Source organism: Mycotypha africana (assembly GCF_025528875.1).
Source record: "Mycotypha africana strain NRRL 2978 chromosome Unknown BDF20scaffold_10, whole genome shotgun sequence".
In the NCBI taxonomy this organism is placed as follows: domain Eukaryota; kingdom Fungi; phylum Mucoromycota; class Mucoromycetes; order Mucorales; family Mycotyphaceae; genus Mycotypha; species Mycotypha africana.
Window position 1 is genome coordinate 488761 of NW_026515734.1, and position 11102 is coordinate 499862.

At 37.8% G+C, this 11102-nt stretch overlaps 3 protein-coding genes across 3 annotated transcripts; 1 reads left to right on the forward strand and 2 right to left on the reverse strand.

Moving 5' to 3' along the window:
• Positions 1 to 410: 410 nt before the first annotated feature.
• BDF20DRAFT_825691 (beta-lactamase-like protein 2-like protein) lies at positions 411 to 1419 on the forward strand (the record flags this gene model as incomplete). Its single annotated transcript, XM_053077995.1, has 2 exons — positions 411 to 507; positions 581 to 1419. 2 exons carry the CDS (start codon positions 411 to 413, stop codon positions 1417 to 1419), a joined length of 936 nt encoding a protein of 311 aa, XP_052932776.1.
• A 123-nt stretch (positions 1420 to 1542) lies between these two features.
• On the reverse strand, positions 1543 to 4243 carry BDF20DRAFT_915963 (P-loop containing nucleoside triphosphate hydrolase protein; the record flags this gene model as incomplete). The annotated part of the gene is made up of 10 exons (XM_053084389.1): positions 1543 to 1646; positions 1713 to 2147; positions 2215 to 2295; positions 2358 to 2549; positions 2612 to 2659; positions 2736 to 2923; positions 2997 to 3592; positions 3659 to 3772; positions 3831 to 3964; positions 4036 to 4243. The coding sequence occupies 10 exons, from the start codon at positions 4241 to 4243 to the stop codon at positions 1543 to 1545; spliced, it is 2100 nt and encodes a 699-aa protein (XP_052932777.1).
• A 3270-nt stretch (positions 4244 to 7513) lies between these two features.
• On the reverse strand, positions 7514 to 8915 carry BDF20DRAFT_907592 (Calreticulin family-domain-containing protein; the record flags this gene model as incomplete). Its single annotated transcript, XM_053083400.1, has 2 exons — positions 7514 to 8512; positions 8583 to 8915. 2 exons carry the CDS (start codon positions 8913 to 8915, stop codon positions 7514 to 7516), a joined length of 1332 nt encoding a protein of 443 aa, XP_052932778.1.
• Positions 8916 to 11102: the final 2187 nt, after the last annotated feature.

Consider the following 11102-nt stretch of genomic DNA (forward strand, 5'->3'; position numbering starts at 1 on the left):
GAGAGTCTTTGACATTATATTGTTCAGATCACATAATAAACTTAAAAGCCGTTGCAACTCTAAAACGCCAAAGCTGAGTGCTTTGGACTTTATCTTCAAACCAAACTGAGTGGTCTATGTATTTCAACCAAGTATCGCCAAATGCTGCTCCTCAAAGGCAAGGTAAATAGCTTTACATTCAATTAGCAATCAATTAGGAAGCAGTGCCATAGATTACACATTTGCACTTTTCGAACCCTAAAGGAATCTTGGATAATTGTTGCATTCGGAGCTGCCCTGGGAAATCTAGATGAGTTTATGCGTCTCGTGTCCATTGGGCTTTGAATTTTTGAGATAATCTGTGTAATAAAAGATTCTCTTTAAACGGATCAGCTTTCATGTTTTTTCTTTTTAGTTACCACCAACTGTAAATGACTGAAGCTCTAGCGCACTTGCCAAACTTTTCTCAATTATCTCAACGAGTGTGGCGAGTATTAGGTCTAAATCCCGGCAAATTTACTCTACAAGGTAACAGTTCTTAATAATAATAAGGATTATTAAAGCCATAAAATGCTTACTTATAAGTATGTTTATATATCAGGTACCAACACATATTTGTTGGGAACGGGTGCACAAAAAATTTTGCTGGACTGTGGCGAAGGAAAGCCAGAATATCTGGATCATTTAGAAACATCACTACAGCAGATTCGTCCAGATGCCTTCATTTCTGATATAATCATCAGCCATGGGCATAGGGATCACTGGGGCGGTTTAAGAGATATTCTCAAGTCCGAAAAGCTTAACCCTCAGAACAACCTCCAAATTCATAAGTTTCCAGTACCAGATGGATGCAAGGTACCTCATATGGATCAATTTCCTAAGGATATACAAGTCCATGCTTTGGTAGATAACCAAATTTTCAATACTGATGAAGTTACTTTGAAAGTAATCTATACACCTGGTCATTCGAAGGATCATTGCGCATTTTGGTTGGAAGAAGAACAGAGTTTATTCACAGCAGACTGCGTCTTGGGACATGGTACGGCTGTATTTGATGATCTTTCGGAATATCTCAATGGATTACAGCGATTGAAATCACTCCATCCTAAGCAACTATACCCTGGGCATGGCCCAGTCATTGAGAATGGAGAGGATAAAATACAGAAGTACATCGACCATAGATTATATCGGGAAAAGCAAGTGACAGGCTTACTGAAAGAAGAAAATGCTCGACAAAATGGGTTAACGCCTTTGGAAATTGTACAATTGCTATATAAGGGGTATCCAGGGTCTCTACACTTACCAGCCGCACATAGTATTGTAATGCATTTAGTGAAACTTCAAAGGGATGGCCATGTTATTGCAGCGGAGGAGCATGAGCTAGTGACAGAGAATATCCATAAGATAGTCGAAACAAAGTGGAAATATATTTTGCAGTAGTGCACGACAGTTAAATGATACTAAAACATTATTCATGGAGGGTAAGCAATCGGAAAGCTGTCATTTATTAAGATAAAACAATCTAAAGTGGAATATAATTTGCGAGTGCTGTAAACTTTACTATCACCGGCTATTATTCTGATTATATTGTTGTGGTGGGGGATATGACCCCAAGCCTGACTTTTGCATTTTTACAGAATCAAAACTTGTATTTGATGATGAAGAGTCTAATAAAGGATATCAATATCTTATAACAATACTTAGTGAAGAAAGACCTCAATCGTAATGCTTACCTCTACCAAAACCTAAACCACCCCTATTACCGCGGAAACCTCGACCGCGGCCACGACCTCCTCGGCCACCTCTTCTATTATTCCTTGAGTCGTTGAACCAAGAATTTTTCATTGCTAAAGCCGTCAACTCTTGTGGAACAAATTGCCCTGAAGCTTCCAAATGTCGAACCAATTCTCCCGCAAAACGATCTTCTTTTTGAGTGATTAAAGTAAAAGCTGTACCTTTTTCACCTGCACGACCAGTTCTTCCCACTCTATGTGTATGGGAATCAATATCTCGCGCAATGTCATAATTAATGACAGTTTTAACTGATTTGATGTCCAAGCCTCTAGCTGCTACGTCCGTAGACACTAGTATTCTAGATCTGTTGTTTTTAAAATCTCGGAGAACCTGCTCTCTCTCAAACTGCTGTAAATCACCATGCAATGCAACACCTATCCCATTCATTTAAAGGTCAGTAACAGTTCTTCGTCTGCAACTTTCTGCAACATAACAATTTACATTCAAATCCGCAATTTTTAAGATTTCCTGATAGAACTTCCACTGCATCTTTCCTACTCACGAATATAATGACGCTACCGTCTTTTCACAGATTAGTACCATCCTCCCATTTGTGTCGGCTTTCCAATAAATATGAATTTTACCGACGCAAAAGCTTGTCAAATTCCTCATCAACCAGTCCCATTTCATTTCATCTTGCTCCAGAACTTGAATAATTTGTCTAATATCTTCGTTTGCTTGTCCTCTTGTTCCTACATTTATACGCACAGGATCATTGGTGACTGTACGCGCTAGTGCTTCGACCCTTTTCTGAAATGTTGCACTAAATAGAAGAGCTATCATTTGATCAATATAATGTTCATCTTACATCGTTTTTAACGAAGTACATCCCACTTACTTTGACGGTCTGGTCGGACGTTGTCGCAGATGGATCTGACTTGTGGTTCTAATTTGCCATATGTTGGATTCTATGAGGTCTCTCCAGGGAGTAATGCAATTGCAATTGATTTACATAACCTTACCGAAACCAAGATCAAACATACGGTCTGCCTCATCGAGAACAAGGTAGCTAACTCTTGTCAAATTGGTTGCTTTCATTTTAATCATATCAATTAAACGGCCGGGTGTTGCTACTAGAATTTCAACTGTACCGCTACGTAGGTCTTTGAATTGTTCTAATTTGGATGCACCACCATAGACAGCAGCAACTCTAATATCAGATATACCATTATTTTAAAAAATTCGGGTTATGCTGTTAAGGAAAAAAAGAGAGTAACGCCTACTTTAAACCATATGCTTTTGCGAATCTTCTTGTTTCTTGATAGATTTGTATGGCCAATTCACGCGTTGGAGCCAAAATCAACCCAATAGGCCCATCCCCTTTTACTAATTCTTCTTGGTCCATGATGTGTATGAGCATTGGTAAGAGAAATGCTGCTGTTTTACCAGAACCGGTCTTTGCAATACCAATAATATCACGGCCTTCTAATGCTACTGGAATAGCTTGCTTTTGAATAGCAGAAGGCTCGATATATCCAGCTTTTATAATTGTCGTCATTAAATCCTCATCAAATCCAAAATGTGCAAATGATATACAAGGTTTGGCAACCGCATGTCCTAATACATTCAAACCTAGTTCATGGCGAAGTTTTTGCACTTGTGCAGCAGTTAAAGCTGCAATTTCAGGATGTTCCTCATAAAAATTCTTTTCAATCTTCCTATAGTCGATTTTACTATGATCAACACGAGATAGTGGCTCGATCTCTTTCTTAGTGTTCGAATTGTTCGAATATTCTTCATCAGAATCAAATCCTTCTTGGTCGAGTCGAGCATCCACTGCTGCTGCAGTTGCATAAACTTCATCATCGGAATTAGCGTTCTACAAATCGCACAGTTAGATATGAATGTAGAATACAGTATGGAATTCAAATGTCATCTTAATTACTTCATCATATTCTGGCATTGGTTGGTTTGAAGTCCCCACAGTTATGCCTTTCTTTTTCATGTGACGCATATAACTTTCAAGCTCATCCTCTTCTTCAATATCATCTCTACGAATCTATGCTTTATTGGTTAGTCGACAGGCAGAGAAAAATTAGAGTAGATGCGCTGAATACCTTAGGCTCATTTTTATCTGCTTTCGCCTGCTCGCTCATATCAGCCATGAAGGCGTCTAAAGGATCCTCTTCATCAGCACTTTCTGCTTTGCTTCCTGGAGTCTCTTCTTCGGCTTTCACAGGTTGTGTCTCGACTATATATCATCCATGAAGTGAGTTTTGCTTTGTCAAAACTCTATTAATGCATCCGCTGTTTAAGGTTTACCAATTCCAGCAATAGCTAATAGGTCATCGTCATCATTAGCTTCAAAAGCAGACGATCTAGGTTTCTTATTGGATTCTTCCTGAAGCGATTCAGGAGCTTTTCGTTTGGCGTCTGTTGCTATTGTTTGTTCTGTAGCTTTCGTTGTCGCTGCTGTTACTTTCTTGCTGGGAAATCCGAATTGGAATTTCTTTGGACCGCCTTTATTCATACTTTTTGTTTAATTGTTGGAAAAGATGGAGGATAGCCAGCATAATGGAAATGCTCTTTCAAAACAGTTGTGACCGCAAAAACCGTTTTTTAACTATACTAGACTTTGAGGCTCTTCGTACAAAAATTGGCAAAACTTTTCATTGAATATGGCACATGTAATGAATTTGATTTGGCATGAACGGAGAGACTCTTTACTCTTGTGGCTGTAACGCAATGAGCATCGATGTCCATAGGAAAGATTTAAGCTTACAGGATGAACTTGAAGAGTCCACTGGTAAAATGTATATTAGCTTCATGACTATAATTAAAGCTGATGAAAATCTTATATCAGGCAGCTACCAAGGAGATCGAGGATGAGTTGCAGAACGGCCGGTAAAAGGCGGCACTATCCTTCAGTTCGTTTGCAGATGAGAATAACGCACTACCAGTTGATGAAGAGCTTGTGATCAATATATTTGCCCCGATGATGTGTATGAAGGAGGAGAAGAGGAGCAAAAGCTATACAAAGTTTACAGCAGAGTAGACAATAGCTTTCATAAGCTTTATCATAGACAATATGTACCCAGTATTGAAGGCAGCAGCTATAATGGATATAGCTGAGCATACATTTTAACATTATAGGAGGCAAAGGCAGAAATTCGATTTTATGACGGAAAAGCAAAGGGGAAGAGAAGCAGGAACCGTTTCTCAGTTGAGTAATGAATATGGCTTGTATCTGATTATCTTCGTTGATGCAAATCCAACAAAAAGCATTGCAGTAATGCATGGTATGCTGTTAAAGAAGTACCCTGTCCTTACTGTAAAAAAATGGGCCGTATATACGTGCAAGGGATAGACTTGCTTCGAGCTTCAAAAATTGAAAAAACTCACAAAACAATGTAACGCTGAAAAAAACTGTCAAAGAACGGAAACAGAAAGCAGAAAAATGGCTTGCAAACCTGAATTATAAGTAAAGTTGCATTATTTTTGGGTGAGGCAGGGTTCAACTTGCCCTTTACTCGTAATCTGAAATGGTCGAAAGAAAAGCATAGCAGCAAAAAAATGCCAGTAGCAAGGGGTATTAGCGTAACAATTGTTGATGCTATTCGTTCTCAAGGAGTCATCAATATACCATTGAACAATCTGGTTGCAGTAGTTGGAAGCAAGAAGAGTAGACCCTGACTGCAAGGCAGTTGAAGCAACTGCTCGGTTAGTTTCAAGAATGGACGCTACGTCCTTTGTCTCAACAATTTGGTGGATGCGTTGGATAGAGAGGAGTTGCGTGAGTTCCATATTGTCATGGATGAAATAATATGTAGTAAATGCGGCAAAAGTTCGTACACAACCACCTCTTTGCTTATAGCAACGCACTCATACATAAGCACAGTAAATTAGAGAAACAATTGAGAATTGGGGTTTCCGATCAATAAAGCTCTGCCATGAATAATAAAAAAAATAAAAAAATAATCCCGTTGTACGTAACATGGCTGAAACACTGGCAGCGTACCCATTTTCTATAAATGTTTACTGCCACAGTTCGAACCAAGTAATGCATCGACCGTATGGTACTTAGTTTTACATCTTTAAAACTGAATCTGAAAATAAAGTAGCATCGTGATCTACAAAAGGTAAAGGTTCTTATAGGCTAACATACCTGAGGACATTTTTCTGCATGTCCAGTGGTGTTTGGTTCACTTTGTTCTGTCGTGGAGTCTTGTGAGACTTTGTCGCTGCTCTCTTTATTAAGGTGCGGCTGAGGAACCATTATAGTTCAGCTTTCCAAAATATTCTATGTTGCAAAGGTTCTTCGTCTATCACTACCGTTGAATCCAGTTTCGTCCATGTTAATGCCGTGCTACATCGGATGTCCTTAACAATTTCGTCAATGAAGAAGAGTACAATCCTATTATTCATGGCTTTGCTAAAAGCTAAATATTTGCCACAATTTTTTTGGCTGATTCGAAAAACGGTCAAAGCATTTGTATATGGACTCTATACTGAACAATTGATTTGAAGCTTTAACAAGCTACTCTTGCTTTGAGTTCCTCGTTATATCACCGGCAGCAATCATGAGAGTTCAAAATGCCGGTATTATTGGTAACTTTATTGATTGAGGTTTAGTAAATAAATATGTTGCAAGAGAAAAGGTTCAAACTTCTGTCATAATCACTTTGAAAATCGCAAAGCTATCAATCAAACACATGATGTAGAATTCAAAGAAACTTGCACTGATAACTTTGCTTCCAGTAACAATTCCCGTACCATTCCACTATCATTCAATATTCTAATAGCAAGGTGCTCTTTATATTTCGAGCATTAAGCATTGATGATAAGGCTTTCAGATATGTTAACCTCAACTCTGTAAAGTTAGTTAAGATTTACGGGTTATCCAATTTCGCCACACAAGAAAAGCTTGTTTCTACCTGCCCATTTTTTTGACAAAAGCGTTAAAGAAAGAAGCTGCCATGGTATGCTTTGTTCTTAAGGGGCTTACTTCTGTTGTTATTTGGAAAATCAGCAGAATCAAGTAAAGTATCTAAGATGGCAGATACGACGTTGCTAGGGCTTTCTTCGAAGCAAACACCTGAATTGGTCATGACAAGCAGTGAGTCTATGTTTTTCTTGAGGAGAGCATATTTGATACGGTCATGCTAAATGTGTGCTTCTGATGTTTAGGTAAAACGTAATGAAGGTTGTTAATCCAGTAAGATACAATAGGAGCGTACGCTAAATCCTGATGAACCATTGCAATGCGTTAGGCTGGCTGTTTTTCAATTAAATTATAGTTATCGTGTACTATTAACATGCCCTTGAATCAGTTAAACCATCATTATGTAAAAAGTATGTGTCTTGAGATTTTATAGTCGTTATAAATATCAGAATAGGATGGCTACGTTTTATCGTATAAAAAGGGAAAAGATCAATAAGAAAACAATAGCCAAAGCGGTAATGCTTATACACAATATAACTCTTTCCATTCCCCTAAAGTACTCGCTTTTTGAAAACAGAATTATGCGTAGTTTAGCATAATAAGTACATTACTCACATTTTGCTATCAAAAATATTCACAGCGCCTGAAAGACCAAAGCTTGTTATAATGATTGGTGACCCATTAATTCGCGATAATTTAAGTACAAATATATGAGGGGATGCTAGTCAATATAAATATATATGTATATGTAAAGAAAGGATATTATTAGGTGTAATACAGAATGCATTTGCGGAACGTTGTGTATGTTATAGGTGGATATTTGCGAAGAAAAAGGAAAACAAATTGAAAACAGGTTCTTTACAATTCATCTTTGACAGGCTTCTTGGTTTCTGCTTCGGCATCAGCCTTTTGACTTTCCTTTTCCTTTTCCTTTGACTTTTCTTCTTCTGTGGCCTTTTCAAGAGCTTCCTTAGCTTTTTCAGGTATATCGTCATTGAAGTTGATGACCGGCTCAACCTTTTCAAGATCAAGATCATCGTCGATGTCTTCAACAACGGGTTCCTTACCTTCGGATTCTGCTTTAGCCTTGGCTTCTTCATCAACCTTTTCGTTGTACTTGGCTTGAGCAGCTTCTTCGAAGGACCTGAGGGATTTGGTTTCCGCTTGAAGTTTTTCGGCTTCTTTTATATCGTCAGTAATTAAGATGTTGTCGAAAATAGTACCAGACTTAACCTGCCAGACGTCAATACCAACATTGCCGAATTCGTAAGCATAGATGTCATTGTCAACCTTGTACTCGGGATTATCAATTTCGGGATGAACCCATTCACCCTTATAGGCAGGGTTAGGGATCATTCTAGGAGTCCAAGGGCCCTTATATTCAGGATTGGCAATAGAGGGAGCTTCCCATTCGCCGTCCATATCATCATCCCAGTCTTCAGGCTTCTTGGCATCGGGATCAGGAATGTATTCAGGAATATCATCATAGCCTTCAGGCTTGACATCAGTTTCATCAACAATCTCAGCTTCGTCAACCCAATCTTCAGGCTTTTTGGCATTAGGGTCCAAAATTTTCTTAGGGGGAAGGAAGTCCCAGTCTTCAATAAGATTACCGTCAGCCTTCTTCTTACCATCAATCAAAATTTTATAGGTTTGGTCGGGTTTGACAATGAGAGTGTATGTGTGAGTCAACTCGTCCTTAGGAGCATCAACGGTCTTCTTCAGGTTATGGTTGGTGCCGTTGTAGTTGAAAATAGCGTGAACCATAGCCTTGGGGCCACAAATATCGGGACCGAACATGATGTTGTAGTCAGTTTCTCCATTGAAAGTCTTAGCATCGAACTCTTTGCCAAAGAACTATTGTCACAAAATTGTATGAGTATTTTGATGACTAATTTATCGCGTCTTTAAGCAATCTAATCCTTACCTTTAAATAGCTACCACCACAATCAATTTTTTGTTCATTCTTGACATCAAATTGAAGAACGAGATCTTTATCCTTGTTGCTGAAAGGCTTGGATAACTTTGAGGAAACAGCATAAAAACGATAGTCTTCGGCAGTTCTAAGACCAACATTCTTTTCTTCGTCGGCATACCATTTACCAGGAGACACTTCTAATTTACCCAAATCTTCACGGTATTCGGAAACATCCCAACGGTTCTTCCAACCTTCACCGTCAGAGAAAGTTTCATGGAAGAAGATTTCAGCAGAGGCAAAAGTAGCAAGACCCAAAATAGCAGCAATGGTAGGAACCTTCATTTTTAGCGTTTTTATTTAGTCGTTGACTGTAAGAAAGTAGACGAGAAGTTTCAAAAGTGCAGAGGAATAAAAAAGAAGGAACCGTTACCGTTCTGAGTTTGCGCAATTTTATAAGGAATCTCTGTGTTTCAATTGCTTATTATCTGCTAATTTTACGTGGCAAATGAACATTCTACAGTTCAAATTTGGGCCAATAATAATTTATGTTTGCTTTACATGATGGCAATCTCTTATTGGCTGCTTTCGAAAACGTGTAAATAAAATTCCAGAATCGTGGGTATGAAGTGTATTGAGAGTCCTTCTGTTAAAATGGGCATTCATTCGGGTTATTACAGTCTTCCGATATGTCTTCTTCTTGTACACTATGTAGATGATAATCAGGAAGATTTCATGATTTGAGAGACTCGGATCTTAGTACAGACTGCTTCTTTTTATTTAGTGCGGAATCCAAATAAATCTATTCATGAATTAAGAAAAAAACGCATAATTTTACAGGTTGATGCAAAGGAGCATTGCCTTTTAGACGTTGGACCAGCTATACAAATGATAGGGTTTATATGTTTTCTTCCCGCTTATTTGTAGACAATCTAGTTAATCAAGCTATGTACGTATAGCATTTTAATCGGGTAAAAGACTTTAATACTGTCTCATGTTCGTATATGCTGCCCTGAGCTTCTTGATTGGTTTAAGTTCATAGATGTTGCTTTCAGTTAAATTTATACAAATGTAACTGTAGAAACATCTAGAAACATCGCAAATTGGGACAAGTTAGAATACTGATCGATATTATTCTGAGGTGAGTTTGCCTTTCTTCGATGAGAAGCTGCCATCAAGCGATACAGGTATCCCCCCCCAATTAACGATCGACCTCCATACAGCTACCATTTTGTACAAAGGAAAGGAAGAATGCATAAATGAGCATCTGTTCTATCCATGAATATAGATACCTTGACAGTAATCAATCCCTGACAATATAATACATTATATGCTCCTGTGAATACCTGCTTCAACAATCGTATCGTCAATACCATAATCTTTACAAGGCAAATTGAATGATTCTCCTCTCCATCTCTGTCTGTTAGGCTCGTTTATAAAAGATCAAAAGTGATCAGTTCTTTATCACTCTCTGCTTTTGACATAGAACATACGTTGCATTTATCATTAGAATTGCTCTGAATGCACCCATCTATAAGTAAGCTTTCTAATTTCTGATTAGTGTAATACTTTGACTATTGTATAGCTTTCCTTTTATGCTTTTGTAACAAACAACAAAGCCCTATACTGATACAAGACATAATCTTATCAAACACAACTGTTATGTAAGATTAAAAAGTGGACTAATTTGAAGGATATCGATATTGTTTGAGTTAATTAGGCTTATTTTAACAGGGTTTGCGTGTTTGCATCCTCATTCAATGGTAAATATTCATAGTGTTCGTAGAACATACTTTTCTTGTTAACACTTTTGGACTACGTTGTTTGTACTGTATTTTCTTATCTCTCTGAACTACGAATTAACATTTGCCAAACGACAATAGTATTGATTGAACATCAATTTTATTTACTGCATTCCAGTTAAATAACAACAGTCAGCAAACCATATTAGCTTCTGTTCTCATGATAGTTACCTCTTTCGCCTTTAATAACATTAAATTGAAGTGATCGTTCACCCTAACAGTGTCAAACTAGCTGTATCGTTTCGATTTATTCTTAGCAAACCAGCAAGAATTGATTTCATATTATTTTACGTTATACGAACCTTTGGCTATATATCTCACAGTATATAGTAATATTGTAAGAGCCAACGAAAAGGAGACAATATTGCTCACCATCGAGACAATTCAAACATTGAGATTGAAATACAATAATATGATATAACATGTACTTCTGCATCGCTACACGTATTGTAGTCAGCAATGCTTATAAATTTAATAGGCAATCAAACTTTGATTTGAAGGGAATTTTGAGAAACACTTGTCATCACAGCAGTACAGAGTGAAGTGAATAATACCTCAAGAAGACGGCTCTGTTATTTCAGCAGAGCTTGTTTCCAATGTCTACCTATCAACGAGAAACCGCTAGTGGCGAGGAAAAATTATAGTTGTACGATCTGGCAACAATGCCTTCAAAACAACTGTGGTTGCCATTATTCAAGCGAGAAAACTATGATAATCTTTGTTTTGAGAA